We start from the raw sequence: 23,365 nt of genomic DNA, 5'->3' as shown, positions 1-23,365 counted from the left end.
TCAGAGTCCTTGAGACGATCTTTTACTCTGAAGGTGGATGAGCTGAAGTTGAGAACACTGCTTTAGTACTGTTTTTGTCACAGGCTTTAAGGATGGTCTTTTGAGCTCATTTCCAAAATACTTCAGATTTTTATAAACCAGTTGAAGATGGAGGAACAGTGTCTCTGCAGTTCTTGGTCTTGTTTATGTGATGATCTAGTCATTCAGAGTACTTTACTTTGACCTGAAACATTACCATGGAGAAAGGTCCTGTCCCCACCCTACTCCCTCCCCTCCCTCCCACACCAAATTTTTGTTTCAACGAAGCTTTTCACTGATAGTAATTTATGTTCTGGTAATCATGACACTAATAATTAATCTAGTTTTGTACATATAATTTGAAACAGCTTTTTATAAGGTATTACTGGAATCCAAAATGGTCATGTGGGTTTGATGTGAATGTTTCTGATGAGTCTTGAAATTTAAGCTTGATCCAGAGAGCAGTGTTCATGAGTCTATTCCATTAGGTTCTTTCCTGGCATGTTGGTGTTGAAAGATAATTGAAGCTGAGCAAGAAAAAGACCATTATGTGAGATCATATGTGAATTTGCCAACTACCCATTTCAAGAAGACATCTTTGATTGGAAGGATTAATCCAGAAAAATGATTCAGGAGTTTTAGTTGTTAAATAAAAAAAAAAACTCCCCTACGACTTCGCCCCAGTACAGTTACTACATATCATTATTAAATATACAAAAAATAATTGTCAAGTAGCAGATCTGATTGCATTACTATTCAGAAATCAAGTCAGATTAATGTGCCTTTACAGTTTAAAATGGTGAATACCCTACATAGTGTCCTACTAACAGCAAAACATTTTCTTCTCTGAAGTTCAGATACATGAAGAATTACAAAAAGACTGACTTTTACTAATCAGTGCATAAATCTGATAGTTGAGTTGTATAAATATCTTAAAGGACAGAGTAGAATCACAGAATGTCCTGAGTGGGAAGGGACTCACAAAGTTCATAGAGTCCAACTCCTGTCTCTGCACAGGATGCCCCTAAGAATCACACCATGTGCCTGAGAGCATTGTCCAAATGCTTCTTGAGCTCTGTCAGGCTGGTGCTGTGACCCCTTCCATGGGGAGCTTCTTCCAGTGCTCAGCCACCCTCTAGGTGAAGAAACTCTTCCTGATATTCCACCTAAACCTCCCCTTACACAAATTTAGGCCATTCCCTCAGGTCCTGTCACTGTCACCACAGAGAAGAGATCAGTGCCTGTCGCTCCCCTTCCCCTCACAAGGAAGTTTTAGACTGCAATGAGGTCTACCCTCAGGCTGCTCCAGGCTGAACAGAATAAGTGACCTCCTCCTATGGCTTCCCCTCAAGGCCCTTCACCATCTTTGTGGCCCTCCTTTGGATGCTCTCTAGCCTTACGTTAGGCTATTGTGGCACCCAGAGCTGCCCCCAGCACTGGAGGTAAGGCAGCCCCAGTGCAGAGCAGAGCGGGACAATCCCCTCCCTTGCCTGGCTGGTGATGCTGTGCCTGATGCCCCCCAGGACACAGATGACCTTCCTGGCTGCCAGGGCACTGATGATTCAGGTTCAACTTGCCATCAACTCTGAGGTCCCTTTCTGTGGCACTGCTTTCCAACATCTCATTCCACAGTCTGTCTGCACATCCAGGGTTGCCCCATCCCCAATGCCGAATCAGTACTTGTTAAAACTTTGTACAGTTGGTGATTGTTCAGCCCTCCAATTTATTGAGGTCTCTATACAGGTACTCTCTGCCTTTGAAGAAGTCAGAAGCTCCTCCCAATTTAGTATAATCAGCAGACTTACTTAGTATAATATGTATCATGTGATAATTAATTATGTAAAGTTACTAAAAATTCCTTGACTTCCCCCTATATGTTCGCTAATTACTCCTTTCCATGCTTCTTCAGGGATGTTGTAGCGCAGGTTTAAAGAAAGGCTTCTCCTAACAGATTATTCATTTATTTAAAGTCGTGTAAGAAACGGAATTAGATTGTGGATTTGTTATGTTATTCAGTGCTTCAGGAACACTTGCCTGGAGCTCCTAATTGTGAACATCCAGAATCAAGAGTATGAAATCTCCATTGTTATCTCTTTCCCTGTCCCTGAAGCCCATACAAGGAAAGAATTGATATGTCATTGCCTGAAGTTCAAGTAGTTACGGGTAAGATCTGTTTTGGCCTTAAAAGAAATCTTTAGGTGTAAGGGGGAGGTATTTAATCAGCGATTTCAAGCCTTTCCCTAATGTGTCTTTACAAGCTGAATGTAGTCTTCTGCAATGGGTATTTCTTTGTATGCTTTTTTAAAAAGCAAACTCTCATACTCAGTAATGTTTGGTTGTTTTTTTACATTAAACCTAAGTGTACTTAAAATGCCAGTATCAAGCATTCCTGTGGGGTGTTTTCCTACAGAAAGCAAAAGCATTGCCAGTGTTTCTAAAGGGACTTCTGTTCACCAGGTGGTATTTGATTTAATGCAGTTCAGAGGTGCCAGCTCTTTGGAAGGACCACCAGCTCTTTTAGCTGGTGTATGATTTAGGGTCCTAGGAAGCAATATCACCACCTTGTTCCAGATTTTCAGGAAGCATACTTGCTGTGAGGCATTAGGATGATAAAGCTGTTTCAGCATGTGTGTTAGCTTGCAGTGCTGGGCCAGATGCAACTGTATAGACAACCACTTCTATAAAGGCAAACTGGCTTTAGTAAAGGAATACCCTTTACCATCTTTCATGTACAAGTTAAAACATCTTTCCTTTAATGTCAGAAGAGAGTGGAACCTAAAAGAAAAAAAAAAAAGACTTTTAATACTACAAATAATAATACTCACAGTATGTTTTTCCAGCTCCAGAAATGAGTATCTTTACTCTCCATCGAAAAGGCACATCTTGATTCCACAGTTTCACGCTAGTACCAGTAATAGGATAAGCATTACTACTGCTTTTGCAAAGTATTTTAAACTTCTTTCTTCTCTTTCTATAATAATATAATTCACACTCTTCACAACTCTCATGAAGCTCAGGCCTTCTGCTTTCAACAGGCATTCAGGAGCAATTGTGCCATGAGAATTACATAATCATCAAAGAATGATGGGAGTGGTTTGGGTTGAAAGGGACAGTAAAGATTAGTTCCAACTCCCCTGCCATGGGCCATCCACTGTATCAGATTACTCAGGGCACTATCCAACCCTTGAATAATTTCAGGGATGAGGCATCCACTACTTCTCTGGGCAACCTGTTCTTGTGCCTCACCACCCTCTGAGTAAAGAATTTCTTCCTAACATCTAATCTAAATCTCTCCTCTTTTAGTTTAAAAATCTTTTTCCTTGTCTTAACACTATCTGTCTGTGAAAAAAGTCACTCTCCCTCTTTTAAGTACTGAGAGGCAGCAATTGAGGGCTCCCTAAAGTGTTTTCTTCTCCAGGTTTTACAACCCCAGGTCTCAGCCTGTCTTCACAGGAGAGGTGCTCCAGCCCTCTGATCATCTTTGTGGCACTCCTCTGGACTTGCTCCAACAGGTTGTTGTCCTTCCTGTGCTGGGGACACCAGAGCTGGATGCAGCACTGTGGGTGGGGTCCCACAAGGATAGAGTAGAGGGGGAGAATCCCCTCCCTCACCCTGCTGGCCATGGTGCTTTATATGCAGCTGAAGATACAGTTGGCTGTATGGGCTGTAGGTGCACATTGTTGCCTCATGTCCAGTTTTTTATCCCTTACTCCTGCTACACAGGGCTGCTCTCAATGGCTTCTTCTTCTTGTGTGACCCAGGGGCAGCATCTCTACTTCATGAGATTCTCATGGACCTATTTCTCAGGCTTGTCCAGGTCCCTCTGGGTGACATCCCTTCCTTCTGTTGTGTCAACTGCACTGCTCAGCCTTGTGTCATCCGCAAACCTGCTGTGGGTGCACTCAATTGCAGGTAACAATGACTGCAGTCTGCACTCAGTTCTGTGTAGGGAGTTTATAACCACTTTGCCCTACAGCAGTTGTCTGCTTCATCTAAAGTATCACACACTGGCACTTCAGGCAAGTGTAGATTCAACAGGACAAATTTTTGTTTTGATACCTCTGTGAGAAATGAGACAATGCTTAGTTAAATAAAAAAATTAAAATAATTTATTGAAGACAGAAAAATTGAAAAATTACAGAAATTAGAAAAATATAAAAATTTGGGATCCTATGGTTCAGTAGATGGTATGCCCCAGGAGCGCAGGGATCTGAGATCTTCTGGCTGAGACATCACTAGACCTCAGGTAGAGAAAAAGGACTTGCAGTGCTGGGCTGACTTTTGGCTGGTCCAAAAGTCAGAAAAAAAAGTTACTAAAGGCTCCTAAATAGGAGTGAGGCATTTAATGCCCAGCACTGATGTCCACCACAGCTAGCCTGCAGAGGACACTCTCTCCTGTCCCCTCTCTCTTGCTCTGAACTTTTTGAGACCTGTCTCGTTGTTTTATAGTGCCTTTGCTCCGCCCACAGCCTGCCTACAGCCCGCCCCTTTGGTTTAAAGTGATTGGTGCTTTCCCTTTGACAGATCATCTCAGTCCACCAATAGCTCGTCGTTGTCAGAGGGGTGGTGTCAGTTGAGATAAGGGTGCTAAAATGCCTTCATTAAAATTCAGGTTGCCATGGAGCTTGCCTGCAGGGTAATGGCTATGGGGCTAAAAATAGCTGCTGGCTGTTAGAACTGGGGCTTTTGGAGTTAGCCCTTGGACCAAAGTGCAAGTAAAAACACCTAAAAAAATACTAAAATACATCCAACACATCTTAAGACACTTGTAAAAGTATACAGTAAACACAGGAAAGATAACTCTTATAGTGTACAGGTGGTTTGAAGTTTGAAAAGGGAGCATAAGTTGGGATTTTTAACTGGGAATGGTGCAACTCTCTTAATAAGCTACTTTGAACAATTGAAAACACTGATAATGGAACTTGATTTTTGTACGTGGGCTGATGGGTTAATTTTAACATTTAAAATATTTTAACTCAGAATTAATTAATTAAAGCACTTAATATGCAAAGACCAAACACAATTAGGGACTTCACGTATGACACCTCCAAAGAAAAGGCATTCACGTAACTTCAAGAGATGGGTGTTTTTCTCTGAATTAGTAGATACACTACTGATCAGAGAAAATTCTGACTGACAAGCTTTAGTCTCAGGAGCTTTAAACATTCCAAAATAATAAGAGCTCCCAGTTTTCCTCATTTTCATCCCCTTATAAAGAAAGAAGACTGATGAAGTCATACGTAGAAACTCAAAACTAAAGAGACTGAAGATGGATATCTAATTGCTTGGAGCAGCAGTATGGTCACCCAGCAAAGCATCTCTTTTTCACTCATACTCTTAGCCTTCCTAGTAAGAACTCCTGTTGGAGTGGTTTGGTACCAAAATACAAAAAAAAAAAATAATCTAAGTTCCTAAAATAATAACAATAGTAAAATATTAAATGTATGAAAGTGTATTGCATTAAAAGCAGGTCTGTGCTCTTTATTTTCTTGTTTTAGCTAGATACACAGCTGCTTAGGAAGAACACCTGCAGTAGTGCCAGAACTATGTTCTGATGTTTACTGGAGTGCAAACTAATATTGCTAATTAAAAGTCTGATGATATTACTCAGAAAAGTCAGCCAGAATGAACAGGGGGGAAAAAAAAAGGAAGCACACTGAGTACAGTGTGGAGGAAAGGAGGAGGTTTTCCTTTCATTAAGTGGTCATTATAGGGGAAGAAGCCTTACTTGCTGGTAAGGGTGTCAGAGAAACAAAGCAGTCTGGCTTTAAGACAACATTTGCGCTTGCATGCTACCACACAACTTTCTGTTAAGCTGTACCTGTAGGATATAGACAGAAGGAAAACTAGGCAAAACTTCCACTGTGCAGCACCCTGTACAGCACCAGTGTTGTTAGTATCCTGTATTTTGTGTTTTCCAATACTCAGCAGTTTGAATAGGATTCTGAATTACTCATTTTGATAACACAGCCTTATTTTACTCATTAAAGTAATCCTTGTGTACTAACAGCTATTCAAACGACAGATTATCCTATATTTTAATATATAAGATTCACCTTCGATATTCATAGGGTGACAAAACCTGTACTCATCTGATGAGGCAATTTCTTCAGATAGATTAATGACTCTAAATCTGTATTCATTCACTGCCAGATGCTGTCTAAGCAAGTTCCGTTGGGAACGTCATAATTTCCTTTTCCCATGCACTCGACTAAGTGCAGAAGTCCATGTTGTTTTCCTCTTCCCCATCCTCAAAAAGTAAATGCCAGAGAGAGATGACATTATTTTTAAAATGTTTTCAAACTACAGCACTATCCTGCATTTGTTGTATAGTTTAGGACCTTGTAGTGAATCATGTTCTCATCATGCTAAATCCCTATTTTTTACTAATGATTCTTCTGCTCCTGATAGAATTCTAGAATGCTGGATCAGGAGACAACACATGAGACCACGAGAGAGGAAAAGTGCTGGGACAACCGGTTTGTGGAGATTTGATAGAGAAGCTGAAAGTAGGAGTGAAACTAGAAAATTAGTTCTTTAACCTTTTCTTGATTTTCAAATTGTAGAGATATACAGAATTTGGCACTCTGATTGACATGTGGTAATTACCAGAATACAAAACCTTCCAGAACTAATTGTAGTGGGTTGACCTGGCTGGATGCCAGATCCCTGCCAAAGCTGCTCTGTAATTCCCCTCCTCAGCTGGACTTGGGTGAGGGAATACAACAAAACTCCCGTGGATTGAGAATAAGGACAGGGAGAGGAGAGATCATTCACTGATTGTTGTCACAGGCTTGGGGAAATACTTTCATCTATTGCCAGTCAAATCAGAGTAGGGTAATGAGAAAGAGCCAAATCTTAAAAACACCTCCCTTCCACCTGGGCTTAACTTTACACCCACTTTTCTCTACCTTCTCTCCCCCAGTGATGCAGGGGGACAGGAAATGGGGACTGTTGTTAGTTCATCACACATTCTCTCTGCCACTCGTTCTTCCTCAGGGGGAGCACTCCTCATACTTTCCCCCTGCTCCAGTGTGACATCCCTCGCACAGAAGACAGTCCTCCACAAGCTATTATAACATGAGTCCTTTCCACAGGCTGCAGTTCTTCACAAAGTTCCAGTGTGAATCCCTTCCATGGAGTGCAGTCTTTCAGGAACAGACTGCTCCATAGACAGGCTTCCCATAGGGTCACCGCTGTTACAGTGGGGATACTGCAACACGCCTATATCAAACCAGGAGTCCCGTGGAAAACAAATATATACGGATCGATTCTTGCTAGATGTTTCAGAGATGTTTATTTCCCCAGCCGCATGGCCGGGCTCTGCCGAGGAACTGCTACAGTCAGGACCCGAGCTCCTTTTGCCCGCGCAGGGGAACACAAACCAACCAATGGGGAATGAGGCTGACCGGGGGCAGGGAAACCCCGTGCCTCCCCTCAGGGCTCCCAGGGCTACATGGCGGGGAAGGGACCCCGACACACCGCCTCCTTTGGGCACCCATTTGCTCTAGTGTGGGATCCTGCATGGACTGCAGGTGGATATCTCCTCCACCATGAACCTCCGTAGGCTGCAGGGGGACAGCCTGCCTTATCATGGTCTTTACCACAGGCTGCAGGGGAACCTCTGCTCTAGCACCTGGAGCATCTCCTGCCTCTCGTTCAGTTACCTTCATGTCTGCAAGGCTGTTTCTCACATATTCTCACTCCTTTCTGCTCTGGCTGCAATTGCTCTTGCATAGTAACTTTTTTCCTTTCTTAAATCAGAGAATCATAGAATATGCTGAGTTGAAAGGGACCCATCAGGATCATTGAGTCCAGCTGGCCCTGCACAAGATACCCCAGGAATCACACTGTGTGCCTAAAAGTGTTACCCTAAAGGCTTCTTGAACTCTGTTGTGCTTGGTGCTGTGACCTCTTCCCTGGGGTGCCTGTTCCAGTGCTCTACCAGCCTATGGGTAAACATCCTTTTCCTGACAGCCAACCTAAACCTTGCCTGACTCAACTTCATGCCATTTCCTGTCTTGAGAGTGAAGAGATGGGCACCTGCTCCTCTGCTGTTTTCCCACCATCGCTGATGTGCTCAGCCCTGGCCAGTAGCAGGTCCATCTTGGAGCCATTTGACACTGGTTCTGTTGAACTTGGGGGACACTTCCTGCAGTTTCTCAGAGAAGTCACCTCTGTAGCCCCCATTCCACTACCAAAACCTTGCCACATACACTCAAATGTACTAACCAACAAGTTTATTTCTGGTCAGCAGTTCAATACCCGTTCCATATTGTCCACAGTTCAATTTTATTTACACCATCATGTTAAGAAGTATAACTCATTATTCAATAAATATGCAAAACTCAGTATCAGCAGAACATTTCCAGCTTTGTTTTGGTCTCTTACAGACATTCCTAAGCTTAGGCAATTGAGTTAAATTATTTTCCATGACTCACATAAGTCAATGGAGAGCACTGATTAACTTCAGACTAGTCACTACATTTCAAGGTCATTTATGTGTTGACATACACTGAATGTTTTGAAATACTACTCCGGCTCCAGACATGATAGTAACCATATCCATTTAAGTCAAAAGACTTACACTTCAGGCATAGTCCTATATCAAAAAAAGTAGGATTTTCTTCTGCTAGGAAGTTTGTGAAGCTGTTTTTGTACTGTATTCTTATATATTACGATAGAAGAAATTGTTCATTTTCTGCTTCCCATATTACAGAGTTCTTGTGGAATTCTTTTTTTTTTTTTTATTTTTTCTCTTTTATCAGAGTCAGTCTCATTAGTGCATCAGAAATCTTCATATGCAGCAGTGACACTAGTCATTGTCAATACACATTTTGTATTGGTACATAGTAACTCCCTATTGATAGTTAAAACACAGAGTGAGCACTTATTTCTGGAAAAGGCTTTACAGCTTTAAGATGGAGATAGACAGACAGTTTTGCCTTAGGAAACATCTCACCCTCACATCTAGTGTTGCCAATATCACGAGATACCACAGCAAATACAACCATGCTCATAAATCATTATATCACAGCTTGTGAATGGACAAATGTTCTCATCCCAGTCAGTTCTTTTAGTGATCTAGCAAGTTATGTTTGACCTGCTGGTCAAACTAAAGGGCAGGAAGGAAATGCACAGACACTGAAAGCAGGGGCACAGCACAGGAAAGACTTGGAACAGGTCTAGAGGAGGGCCACAAAGATCATCAGAAGGTTGGAACACCTCTACTATAAGGAAGGGCTAAGAGAACTGGGGTGATCCAGCATGGGGAAAAATAAGGCTTTGAGGAGATCTTACTGCAGGCTTTCAATACCTTATAGAGGGCCTATAGGAAAGACAGGGATGAGCTTTTTAGCCAGGCTTATTGTGATAGAACAAGGTGTAATGATTTTAAACAAAAAGAGAGTTGGTTTAGACTAGATCTATGGAAGAAGTTTTTTACAATGTGGGTGGTAGAACACTAGAACAGGTTGCCTAGAAAGTAGTGAGTGCCTCATCCTTTTAAACATTCCAGGTGAGATTGTATGGGGCTCTGAGCAACCTGATTTAATTGAAGATGTTCTTGCCCATGGTGAGGATGTTGGATGAGATAACCTTTTAAGGTGCCTTCCAACTCAAATCATTCTATGATTCTAAAAGGCATGGTGAAATATATACTTCTCTGGGCTTGCAGGTGGGCTACAAAAACCTTGTGGCTTTCATATGTGCACCCTTTGTCATACAAACCCTCAGTAGATGAAATGTGGCTATTTGAGGACACACTTTGGCTCTTAAAAGTACTTCAGTAACCCTAAAATAATTTGTGTACTGTGGCTATGTATCTACTTGCTCTGTCTGTTATTAAAATTTGGAACTAGTATGAGAGTCTTAAAACAGAATTGAAAATTTATTGAGAAACAAAAGACAGTTGTTATATGGTTTTGTTTTAAAGTGAGGCAATGTGAGAGATGAATCTTCAACTGATTAACTGATTTGGCAGCAAAAATGATACCAAATGCCAGAGGTCTGCTTCACATTCCTTCTTTTTCTTGTACTATATGTTCTTGTCAACTCTATACTTCCAAGTTGACTGAGATAAAAGGAGACAAGACTGTGAGCTTTTTTGATGGCTGAAGCATATGGCTGACAGAACTAATCACAAAATCTATGAAGACTAAGGAGTGTCTTACTCAGCTCTTAAGCCATCTGCCTGTAATTTTGGTGTTATAGCAAGAATTCCATCCAGGCCTATATTACTATCTTCTGACAGTGTAGCTGTTAAGTTGTTGAACACTGTGGATTCCATAAATAACCTTGTCCAGTCATATCTGAAATTGTTTTCTCAAACTAAGATTTTAACTATTTGTTATTTGTATATTTTTTTAATGCTTGGATATCAGATTTGGGCTGCTTCTGTAGCTCAAGTGGTTGGGGGTTGTTCAGCACAAAGTCCTTTGTGATTTTTGCTTGTCACCTCTCAGTCTTTTGATAATTGATTTTGGTTTTATTTTAAATTTTTCTTCTTTTTCTCATTTTGTTACTTCATTTGTCAGATGCCACTTCCATTATGAATCCCATGGAATCTTTGTTGCAGATATGTGGGATATCATTCTATGAAGAATACTTTTTCTGATATCCTGTCTAAAAGAATGGATTAAAGATGTTTTGTACTGCCACATACCGTAGAATAGTTTGTGAAGAAAAAAAAATGGTCCTGAAGTTTCACCTTCATGTGACCTTTATTTTTATCTAAACCAGTTGACTAATCTGTCTGGTTTTGACAAAAGGAACTTAATAGTATGTGTATCTCTGCTTGGTTAAATTGAAGCTGTTGCCTTGTCCCTTTTGTAGCTGTAGCCAGGCATTCTAATGGATTAATGTTTTTCCTGTTTATTTAATGTACTGTTTAATATTTTCATTCTAGAGTTTATCCTACTAGTGACTAGCCTACTGTGTTCTTATCAGATATTGGTTGTCACTGATTTCTTTCATACCAAGAAGATAGTGCTAGATGATAAAGAATTACAGTGACTATTGTATTTGGTATCTGTGGGTGCTAACAATAATGGTTTTTTGTGGTTTGCAAAAGTTTTAAAACATGTGGAAATTAAAGGAGGACTCCTTTGGCTTCTTTTCTCCCCAGGCACAATATTAAGTAATTGTAATAATTTATGAATGACTGAATTTCTTGAAGGTGTGTGTACCTATCAATGGAAGTTACGTAAAAGCAATCAGAGTTTGACATCCATTACTGGCATAAGAATTGATGTGAAGATTTTACTTTTAATTCAGAGACTACTGTGTCAAAATTACTTGATTTGACTTGCCAAGTAACTGTAGTAATATTTGTGACAGCTCACAACTAAGTTGTGTGATTGAGAAAAGTTTGTCCATGCATAGAGTCTTTAGTTTTTTATTTAAAATAATAAACTCTTGCTTCCCTCCCTCTCCCAGAAAAGATGCTGGCCAATGTAGTGCTGCGCAAGTGAAATGAATTTTATTTTTTACATTGTTTATAAGTTGATATTTAAACCATATAGTGTAGATAAAGTTGTAAAATTGTCTCAAATATGTATTCATTGGGTGGCTTCCTGGTTTAAGAAGTTACTGAATTCTAAAGGACATGTTTGTTTCTGTATCAATACATTTGTAGTTCTGGAGCATTCTAACTGATGCTTCTTTAAAAGAACTGAAATACAAGCATAGAAGACAAGATTAAAAGATGTATGAAGGCAGTCTGGTTTTGGCACTCAAAATCAGTTGATTTAAATGAATTTTAATTTCTGATCAGCCAAACAATTCCTTCTCTTCTGTAAAGTTCTGTTTCTCTTCTAACTGGTATAAAGTGTCTAATGTCCATCAGTCATGTCAGTCAGACATTCAGTGTTGTGAGAGTCTTGGTGTTCTGGTGCAGTAGCTTTAGTTTGAAAGTATATTTGAAAGTTGTATCTCTTATTTTGCTTCTCCTTATTTCTTTTGGGATAATAATAGTTTTGAAGGGCTGGAATAGATCCATATGTAAACTAATTCCTGGCACAAAGGAATTCCTTATTTCACCCAAATCAGCTCTTCATAGAAAAAAATCAACAAGTGGTAAAAATGCTGATTAAAATTAGCTTCCAGTGCTATTAGGATTGCTGTAAACTGTAAATTTAAATTTGTTTATACTGCAAACTAACCCTTTCTATATAGAACATTCAGATCTCACTTTCAACATACCTCAGATGTTATACAAAGTTACTCATGCCCTTGGTTAAGAACCAAACATGAATCTGCTCCACTATAAATGAAAAGGCTAGGCTGTTCTTTTTCTGTTCCTCTACTTGACCCAGTAACTTAGAGAAAGCTCAGTGAACAGAATTCAAACTGTTGCCTGAACTCCAATTCTTACTCAATTCAGGTCAGTTCTGGTTGTGTTTATTTTATGGCTCATACTGTGTAACACTTGACCTCTTAATGTTGTCCAAAGATTTTTTTTTTCCTTCTCCCTCTAATTATCAATTTAGTAGATCAACAGAACAGCTCATTTCTGAAGGGATTTAAGTACCTTACTTTGTGGAAAAATTGAACATTATATTTCTGTGGGAATAGGGGTAGAGGTTTTACTGCACAGTCCCTGCATCATTTCCATATCCTACTGTGGTGAAACCAGGTTTGTCACCAGTTCCTTACAGTATCAGTGTTGCAGCAAGCCAGTCAGTGTAATCAGAATATCTGAATGCCTTTGGCTGACAAATATCTTTAATAAAGTTTCCTATATCCTGTGACTTCAGATCTATTCCTTGCTTACGTGTCTATTCAAAACTTTCTCTTAAAATGTAGAGCTTGTAATCCAATATTTTACTTTTGAGTGAATAGAGATACTGTATCACAGAATCAACACAATAGGCTGAATTGGAAGGGACCAACAAGGATCACCCAGTCCAACTCCTGGCCCTGCACAGGACACCACGGGAATCCCCTGAGTGCCTGAGAGCACTGTCCAAACTCTTCCTGAACTTTGTCCGGCTTGGTGACCACTTCCCTGGGGAGCCTATTCTAGTGCCCAGCCACCCTCTGGGTGAAGAAACTTTTTCGAATACCCAGCCTAAACCTCCCCTGACACAACTTGAGGCCATTCCCTTGGGTCCTGTCACTGTCACCTGAGAGAAGAGATCAGAGTCTACCCCGCTCTTCCCCTCACAAGGAAGCTGTAACTGCAGTGAGGTCTGTCCTCAGTCTGCTCCAGGCTGAACAGACCAAGTGCCCTCAGCTGCTCCTCACACGGCTTCCCCTCAAGGCCCTTCACCATCCTCGTGGCCCTCCTTTGGACACTCTCCAATAGCTTTATATCCTTGTATTCTGGCACCCAAAACAGCCCCCAGCACTGGAGGTGAGGCCGCCCCAGTGCAGAGCAGAGCAGGACAATCCCTCCCTTGCCCTGCTGGCGATGCTGTGCCTGATGCCCCCAGGACACAGGTGGCCCTCCTGGCTGCCAGGGCACTGCTGACTCGGGTTCAATTTGCCATCAACTCTGAGGTCCCTTTCTGTTGCACTGCTTTCCAGCATCTCATTCCACAGTCTGTCTGCACATCCAGGGTTGCCCCATCCCCAGTGCAGAATCTGGCACTTATGCTTGTTGAACTTTATGTGGTTGGTGATTAATTTGTGTACTCTGAACCTGAAAAGGTTTGCTAGGTGAATTGATGGGTGTGGCTGGAAAGAGAGATAAGGAAATTAAGATTAATATCCCTATATAAACTTTGGTCCTGTGGCATTGTTTTGAAAATCTGCTTTATTCCTATGAGACGATTGAAGGTTGACTAATTACTTTCTGTTGCAGATGAGCCAACACGTTCCTTGAGTGGTCTTATCTTGAAGAATAATGTAAAAGCACATTTTCACAACTTTCCAAATGGGGTAACTGACTTCATTAAAAGTGAATGTCTGAACAACATCGGTGATTCCTCCCCCTTAATTAGAGCTACTGTAGGTAAGTTTGTTCTTAATGCTGTCCTCTGCATACTGAAAATGTTACTAATATGGGTGAGAGCTGTACTAAGGATATAAAGAGTTACTAAACTCCTAAAATTTTTTGTTTCTCATAATTGCCACAACTTCACGGTGTTTCAATGATATTTGTCATTATTGTGAATATAAAGATATGGCACTTTAAATTCCTGTTATCTTAGAAGTGATATAGCAATTCAGTTCATATTTCTTGAAATGTAACTGAATATAAATTTATTTTAATCTACTTAAATTCATCTTGCTGCCAGCTTATATACCTAAAAACAGGAACACAGCAAAGGTCTGACTTAAGAACTATTCCAGTACTCTGATTGCATCAATGAAAACACTTCTGTTAGCTGATTTTCTACAACCCACCCCTGCACATCCCTTCAGGGAATCATCATACCATACCTAAGGCATTCACATAAAAAGCTTCTCTTAGAAAACAGTAGATAAAGTGTGGTGTACAGAACTTCATAGTGTCATAGAATCATGAAATGGTTTGGGTTGGAAGAGACCTTAAAATCATCTAGTTCTAGTGAGAAGTTTTATTTGTTACATGAATTTTTGATTTTGTGAATACCTTGTTTTGATACACATGTTTCATAAAATAGGTATATTTGTATTATTTTTACTGAGTTCAAGGTAAAGTTGTTTTTCTGTCTGTTCTTTGAGAATACAATTTCCTCCGACATTGTAGTAATTTTCCTGGTCTGCTCAAAAACTAGAAAAATGTAAAATATATATTTGAATATTGAAAGTAGGTATGGATGTCATTTCAGAAAGAAATTCAGCTTCTCTCAGTTAACTCCTCTTATAAAACCATCTACCAGTTACTGTTCTTTTAGAATCATTTGCTTTTTCTATAGGATTCCCTATCCAGGCATTCAGGTTACGGACTAACCTAAGACTAGAGAAAATTACTAATTTCTTAGCTTTTTCCTGCTGTCTTGTCCATTGTCAAGCTGCTTTACTATGAATTTTATTAATGTCCAATATTCTAATGAGAGTAGAAACAAGTCTTTGAGTGGTAGGTACTCTTTGAATTCCAGGTTGTAGAAGAGTCATGCTTACTTCTTTGTTCATAGGAGTTTTCAATGGAGTACTATGCAGCTAACTAGGGAACATATTCCAGCTCCATTTGGTTTGCTGTCTTAGGTGATGGTCTGTGGGATGTTCTTTTGGGAGATGTGGGGGTTGTTTTCAAGCAGTTGCTCTTAAATTTTTCCTGATAGGAAATGCTTGTGGATTAGTAGCTCAATTATTGTTCAGCTTTAAGTGATCCTTGCAGGGATTATTCAGCATGTATGAACTCTCAAGATGAGTAGCAGCTGATAAGATGCATGTTTGCATAATTGTTGCTGTCTTGCATGTGTTTGGCACCCTGCTGTTTGAATTATTGGATCCTTGTAGCTGTCTGACATTGGTCCAGTACCCACTGGTTTCTTGGTACTAGCGAGGTGTAAAGATATTACTGCCTACCTAGACTGCCTTTAGCATGAGTTGGCGTGTGCAGATTAGAGCTGCTCTTTCTGATGAGTATATGTTTTTGCAGTTCAAGCACTATCAATTTAATGAGCCAAATGCAAATAACATCTCAGGAATTCTGAGAGCAAAATGAGCAAGTACGTCAAAATGGCATCAGAGAGGATTTAATGCAGTATTCACTCTCCTTTGTGGTCTCTAGCATCTAGTGCTAATCAGACAAAAGCAGATACCTTTTGGCCAAGATGGAAACAAAGTAATTATTCCCATCTTCAGAAGTCGCCTTGCTGAGGAGAATAAGGGCATGACTTGAGACCAAATGATAACTACACATTGTTTTATCCTTACTTATCCTTATTCTAGTCCCCAAATGAGTAGCAGAGTGTATCTTCTCTGTGCTGTTAACCTGTGGTACAGGTTTTAAAACCCCATGTGCTAATCTTGAAATACAGATTCAAGTTTAAGCTGCATTTGTTCAGGACGCACAAATCTACCAGGATATAAATACATCTCATTAGAAAGTGTCTGCAACTGTTCTTAAAGCTTTCTAGGAACTCTAGTCTGGGCAGGACCTTAGTGTAGCTCCTGCTTGAAAGCAAGCAGGGAAAATAGTTAAAGTGTTTGAAAGTAGTGGTGGAACTGGAGAGCTTCACTGCAGGAGGAAATTGAAAGCTAATGATTGCCCTATGAGAGGGAATTTTGTTACAAAGTTCAGCTTTTAAAAGTTAAGGAGTTGAGAAATTGACTTCAGGCGTTACAGGGGCAAACCACCATCTGTACAGAAAGTTCATAGTGACATGTATGGTCTGAATTGCATGCCATACCGTTTCATCCTCTGAAACCACTTCGAGGACCTTGAAAAGATCCAGCATATTGCATCAAAGGAACAATGCAAAAGTATCTCTTAGTTACTGTGTGTCCTGTCCAGAATGTCTTTTGCTCTGTAATGTTGTCCTCTATTCTTGTGTATTTAACAAGAATTTTAGCATTTTATTCCAAAGAAAAATTACATATTGCGAGTAGACTCTTTTTCCATCACTTTTTGCTTGGGAGATTGCTCCTTGTAGTAGTATTGAGTTCTTCTGTGTTCATACTCATTAGAAGTAACTGCCAGTAGCATTAAGGATTGTGCTAGCTGTTATATTTTGCATTGAAGCAAAATAGACTCATACAAATTAAGTCCTAGTTTACAAGTAGCCTTCTCTGTCCCTGTCACCTAACTAGTTTTCCCCCAGATTTCTATATATGCTAGAAACAAACAGAATTAGTGACACTTTGGGCTAACCTGTCTGTTTACTGGCTCTCACAGCTCCTCACTGGATGACCTACCATGGTGTTTAAGCTCTTAGTAGGTATCTTAGTCTTAGAATGTGTCCTTAATGCTTAGTGTAAACACAGTAAAGTTGTGAACACATAATTTCTCACTGGGTTGTAAGTTCATTGAATGACAGATTCCCACATTCGTGCTTTTGTATCGTAGTAAAAAAGCGGTGACTTGGGGAGGATACTCTGTATTTATTAAAGGTCCAGATCTGTACAATGTTTAGTAAACTTAGAGCCAAAGCTGCCCTGCTGTGTTATTAATTATAAATTATACAGATATATAAATGTTGTAATTTCCTTAAGTGAAGTTACTTGGTGCTTGATTTCTAATGTTTGATCCCTTTGTAGCAGCAGGAAGGATCAACCTGCCCTTGCTGTTCAAAGTCCTTCAAATAACATTTAGAATTAAATATACTTCCTCTTTTAATTCATGCCAGTCCTTAACTGGACTTAGTTCTTTAGCTATTTAAGAGGAGGAAAATAAGAAAAATTGATATGAAACAAGTAAAAGCATGTGAGATCTCATTTTCTCCATTCTTCTGTTTCTTTTAGGGATTCTGATAACAACCATTGCCTCAAAAGGGGAGTTACAGAATTGGCCTGAACTCTTGCCAAAGCTTTGCAGCCTGTTGGATTCTGAAGATTACAATACCTGTGAGGTAATGAGATTTATAGAAAATAGAAGATGATCATCTGAATTTGATTATTTTTATCTCTCTTCACACACACTATGTATATGTGTATATACATATATATCATGTGTGCATGTCTGTATGTATTTATATGTGCCCATGTGTTCTCCTTGGAGAACAGTGGCTCAGATTTGATACTTTTTCTTCTACCTGTGGTCCACGTTCTTACTGTTCATTCAAACAAATACATTTTCTTTGCATAAAAGCAGAATAAGATTGCAGATGGATAGTCATAGTATCTCAGCTGAGAAGTCTCCTGAAGTTACCACTCCGTGATGCCTAATCTTTTAGGCACCATTAGCATCATTAAGATGATGCTGAATTTTCTCTTACATAAAAGTAGTGTTCATTCTTCTTGTAACTTAACATGGAAAAATGATTGATTGTTATATCAAGATGAAATGAACTGTTTTGTCCAGTCTGTATGAAGGGAAATAAGTAAATAACAGTTCTAAACTATGAGAAAATATATAAAGCTATGTTTGGTGTGAAAAAATATTGTGATCACACCATTTGAATTACTTGATAATGTCTCCATGAAAGTGTGAAGCATTTTGTATAAAGTGAACCTCAGAGATGACTAATGATCCAAGATGCCGCACTGTCATGTAGTGTTCTGGTGCTGCTTTCTCTTGGAAAAAAACCCTTACGTTTGAAAGTGAAACTCAAATTGACCATCATCTCTGTTTTGCCCCATAGTGAATTATGAAAGGAAATACAATTATATATGCAATTAATTTGGATACTTCTGCCTCATTCTACTCACTTCTCAAATAAGAATTAGCTTTTAAGTATTTTTTAAAAATACATTTGGATAGAGGAACATCAAATCAAACTAAAATTACCACTTATTCATTGCTGACTCTCCCAGTGTGAGAGCTGACAGATGCTCAGATGCTGGTTTAAATAAAATGCCTTTAAGAATATTTCAATTTAATCTTAATTAGTTGGCTGCATTTATAGTATTAAGTAGCTACATACTGTGTTGTGCTGAAGTTATCCATTCGATATGAAGTCTTCAGTTTTGTTTTTTTCAAAATGCGAAAGAAGATACTTATTTGTTTATTCGTTTTTAAACAGGGCGCTTTTGGCGCTCTTCAGAAGATATGTGAAGATTCCGCTGAAATTTTAGATAGTGATGTATTGGACCGGCCACTCAATATCATGATACCTAAGTTCTTGCAGTTCTTCAAGCACAGCAGTCCAAAAATACGGTACGTTTATGAGTTGTACTTACAGTTACCTGTTAAAATTTTACTTACATTATTTTGTAGATCTGTTTAAAACCTACTTAGCTTTTTTAAATGATCCTGCAGAGACCCACAGAGATTCCATGCATCAGTAATTTTCATGTTTATCTTCATAGTTAATACAAGAATGTCACCTCCTCATACAATCAGTCAATGATTCTGAAAATCAGATAGTTTCAGTTTTTGCATGTTATTACAAAAAATTCAGTGTTGTGCTTAGAACTTAATATTCTGATTAGAAATAAGAATTTTACTTTCCTTTTGAAATGGCTTCAGCAATGGAAGAGTGAAAATTCTTCTGCTGACAAAAGTTTCTGAGTTCTGACAGAAACAAATTCTGCATTTAACTGAACTTTCAGCTGAATCAAATTAAATGGGTTCATCATCTCTTCACTGTAAAACTGTATTAATCTCTCCAAAGTAACAATATAAAAGAAAAATTCCAGAATTAAATTGGTATTTGCTAGTATTCATTACAAAGAGCAGTAGCTTTTACCCTGAATTGACCCAACAGAGTGTCCCTGCCACAAAGAAGGCTAATGGTATCCTGGGCTTGAGTATTGCCAGCTGGTTTAAGGGAGGTGATCCTTCCCTTCACCTTCCAGGTGAGGCCACACCTGAAGTACTGTGTCCAGTTCTGGAATGTTCAGTGCCAGAGAGGCATGGATACACTGGAAAGACTCCAGCAAAGGGCCATAGCAGGAAATGCCAAGGGACTTGGGACTCATCAACATATGTAAATACTTGAAGAGAGGGAGGAAAAAAAGTGTCCAGGCTCTTTCCAGTAGTGCCCAGTGACAGAACCAGAGGCAGTGGCCACAAACAGAAACTCATAATGTTCACTCTGAATATCAGAAAACAGCTTATTTACTGTGAGAATGACCAAGCACTGGCACAGGTTGCTCAGAGAGGTGATGCAGTATCCGTCCTTGGAGACACTCAGTAGCCAGCTGGATGTGGTCCTGGGCAGCTGGCTGTAGGCGGCCCCCCTTGAGCACAGGCATTGACCAGATGACTTCCAGAGCTGCTTTTCAACCTCGTCTGTTCTATGATTCTTCATGATTCTGTGAAATGTGTTCTATCTTCTGTTTGAAAATTATATCTGACAGCTTTAAGGTGGCAGTTCTTTATTGCCAAGAGTAGTAGATAGTGAAGACTAAGATGAAGATTATAACTCAAGATAGGATTGTAATACAGTTCAGAAAATCATCTATAAAAGAAGTTTGCTAAGAAAATCATGTAACAAAGTGAGAACTTGGTCTTGTGGAAAGATAAACTTAATAATTCTCTGGAGCTGGAAAAGAGGAAGAAAAGCATTCTTTTTTCCTTACCACACTGTATGGTCTTTCGCTTCTTTCCTATGCTGTGATGTTCATGGCTTTGAAACTTAAACCAGTTTAAAGTTTAAAGCAGGCTACCTGCCAACCCACAGCGTAATTTCAGTACATAGTGCTGAGGTATGAAAAGGACTAGTAGTGTCAGTACAATACTTCTATTCACACAAAAGACAACTTTTGAACAATGTTTTATGTCACAGTCTTCCAGGAAATGTCTAAATAGGATAGAAATTTGGAGTTACAGTAGTAAAAATACTGTAATGAATATTCAAAGCGTTTTACAGCTAGTTTTGCCTTGTGCCTCTACCTTGAGAACTTGACTTCTGTGTTGGAGAATGAAAAAGACCTCTTAAGTAATGGCTTTGCATAAAATGGGTTAGAAGAACAGTGCTTCATTTCTTAGAATGTTTCTTCCACAAGTGTTTCAGTAGGTATCCAACTACCAGTGTGTTTTTGTTCTAAGCTACATCTACATTGTGGACATATTCTGGTCTCACTAAATTCTAAACATATTGCAAAGGTGGTCTCAACAACGAAGAAGATCAGGCTAAAATATTGCCATGTTGACTTGCATGGAATTATTACTATCTGAGAATATCACAGTCATAATATGCTCAAAAAGAACATACATACTGTTCAGAACAAATACGCCAGCTGTAGTCATCCTACTACTCTATTCACGGAATACTTTATTTTTAAATATTTATTAGGTATGTAAGAGTAAAAGGCAGTAGTTAAAATGTAGTTTAGTAATTTTGCTTGGTAATGCTACAGCTGCATAGATTTGTTCTCTCTTGCCTTTGAAGATACTTAGTTTATGCTTTTGATGGCTGAGTACAGTTTAAAAAAATGTTTTTAACTCATGAAACATATATTTTAACTCTTTCTGTTGTAGGTCTCATGCAGTGGCATGTGTCAATCAATTTATCATCAGCAGAACTCAAGCTCTTATGTTGCACATAGATTCTTTTATTGAGGTGGGTATGTATTCTAGGTAGGACGTTTAAGTCAAATTACCTATCTGATTTATCAAGAGGCTTGAACTATGTTGTACATCCACCTCTACCCCTAAACTCTGCATTTCTGGTTGCCCATTCTTAGCTTCAGTCCCCATGGATTGAAGTTCATTCTGTATGCTTGTGCTCAGAGTTAACCACTCTGTAAGCGAAAGAAGTAGGTGTATTTCAAAAGATTTTTCCTAATTAGGGGAAGCTCTTGTGTAAAGGTGCAAAAGTAATGGCAGCAGTCTGTCTCTCTGACCTGTCCTGAGAAGTGCATGTCACTGGGGCCTGTCTGCCTGTCTGAATGCTGTTACTGAACTTGGATGAGAAGGGCTCCGGATTGTCTGGACTATTTGATTTGCTCCTCTTGTGTACTGACACAATTTATGTTTAGGAGGTAAAAATAATCCAGGAAGTACTGTTCCTGTGCCAGTGTTAATATACAGTGTCACGTTCATGTATAAAATACACACTGAGAGACTGAAGCGTTAATTTGCTAACCCATACGTCTTTAAAAAATGAAATAGTATTCTGAGGTGTGGGTTGGGCAAGTACAAAAGTACGTCTCCTTTAGTCAGCCAGTAATGTCACTTTTCATACAAGCTGAATGTGATGAACTGAGGTTTTTCAACTGTTACTACTTCCAACAGAATCTTTTTGCATTGGCTGGTGATGAGGAGCCTGAAGTACGCAAAAATGTTTGCCGTGCTCTGGTAATGTTGCTGGAAGTTCGGATGGATCGCCTGCTTCCTCATATGATTAGTATAGTTGAGGTGAGTCTCCTTTCCTAGATGTTCTGCAGATTCCCCTGTTTGACGCTGCAAAAATAATAAATAAAAAGCATTCTTTAGAACACGTATGTTGCTCTTGCACTTGCTGATTCTTTGTTTCCCTTTAAGACTGAGATTGCAAAACTTTATTCTTATCTAATTGCCAACTTGACATTGTGTTTGACAGGCAGTGCATATAGCAGTTGTTTATTCTTCATTAAAGTAATTAGCCTGAAATGACTGGAATCACAGCTAGGCATTGCTTGACCCTAAGTGAGAAGATTATGTTAAAAATCTAGCACTAGTGCTGAAACTGCTTCGGTTTACACATTGAAGCTGTCTGTCACTTTTTGGGGTGTGTTGACCATAACAAGGTTAAGGCATGGTATTTTACATTGCTGAGATGCTCTTTGGGCTGCTAATGAAAAAGTTCTTACATAAATGTTCTATTTTATACAAGTAATTAATTTTTATATTGTGTAGTACATGCTTCAAAGGACCCAGGACCAAGATGAAAATGTGGCTTTGGAGGCTTGTGAGTTTTGGCTGACTTTGGCTGAACAGCCGATTTGTAAAGAGGTATTATGTCGGCATCTTACTAAGTAAGTATCAAGAATTACAACTCATTTATTTTGAAACAGTCCTCTTAAAATTTCAGTGGACTTATTCATGGATACTCTTAAAGACAGTGTATATGTCATTGCAGCTTAGAAGAATTCTTCCATAGCTAGTTCTTGTGCATAGTAAAATTGAAAAGACTTCTGAGGGTTTCAGACCCAGTGAACTCCAGAAACAACTTAACTGTGTTGCTGTAGTGCTTGCTAGGAAGTTAACAAGCTGCTACGTTTCACATGAATGCAAAGATACAGTAAAATGCACTTAAGCTCAAGTGAACAACTCCACGTGACATTACCCGTAATATCTGGTGTGTACCATGAACATGTTGTTTTGACTACTGCTGATGTAGGCATCTCTGTGCAATGCTTCAATGTGCATAGTTATGCAAAGGGTTCTTCATTTTAAAAAGAGCATAAACCAAAATGACATGACTTGGATTTAGAAATCAATTTTTTATCAATTACTGTTACAATTTAAACTTGAAGAATGCCTGTACAATTTGTTCCTTCATATTTATGCAGCCTGATAGTAGTTTCAAAACCTACTTTTTTGAAGTTTCAAAAAGTTTTCCTATGCCTCAAGAGATAGATCTTTTATTGAATGGGAGTAAATATCCATGTTTGGAGTGTAAGCATCTTTATGTCTGCAACAGTGCTTGCAATTTCCTCCAGACTGATTTGAGGTCTTTTACAACAGGAAATTAATTCTTTATTGCCAGAAAATGAATATTCTTTCTTTTCATATATGCATTGAAGATTTTTAAATTAGGAGAGGGTTCTCTCAAGATTTTGAGTGGAAGAATAGAATGACAGAAGAGACAACACCCATCTCAGCAGAAATAAGCATTGTAGATGTGAAGTAATTAAAAAAAGGAAGCAAAATTTCAGTTTTTTTAAC

The 23,365-nt window shown here is 39.1% G+C and overlaps 1 protein-coding gene across 2 annotated transcripts in view; it reads left to right on the top strand.

Moving 5' to 3' along the window:
• Window positions 1-23,365, top strand: part of TNPO1 (transportin 1) — a 75,405-nt gene that overhangs the window by 24,766 nt on the left and 27,274 nt on the right. For both annotated transcript variants that reach the window (XM_069000853.1, XM_069000854.1), the window contains 6 exons: window positions 13,823-13,972; window positions 17,353-17,459; window positions 18,573-18,706; window positions 20,975-21,056; window positions 21,731-21,853; window positions 22,334-22,452. In XM_069000853.1, the coding sequence (XP_068856954.1) occupies window positions 13,823-13,972; window positions 17,353-17,459; window positions 18,573-18,706; window positions 20,975-21,056; window positions 21,731-21,853; window positions 22,334-22,452 (715 nt within the window). The remainder of the gene's footprint in view (window positions 1-13,822; window positions 13,973-17,352; window positions 17,460-18,572; window positions 18,707-20,974; window positions 21,057-21,730; window positions 21,854-22,333; window positions 22,453-23,365) is intronic.

Source organism: Aphelocoma coerulescens, assembly GCF_041296385.1.
Source record: "Aphelocoma coerulescens isolate FSJ_1873_10779 chromosome Z unlocalized genomic scaffold, UR_Acoe_1.0 ChrZ, whole genome shotgun sequence".
Lineage (NCBI taxonomy): Eukaryota > Metazoa > Chordata > Aves > Passeriformes > Corvidae > Aphelocoma > Aphelocoma coerulescens.
This window is presented reverse-complemented; position numbering and strand designations above follow the sequence as displayed.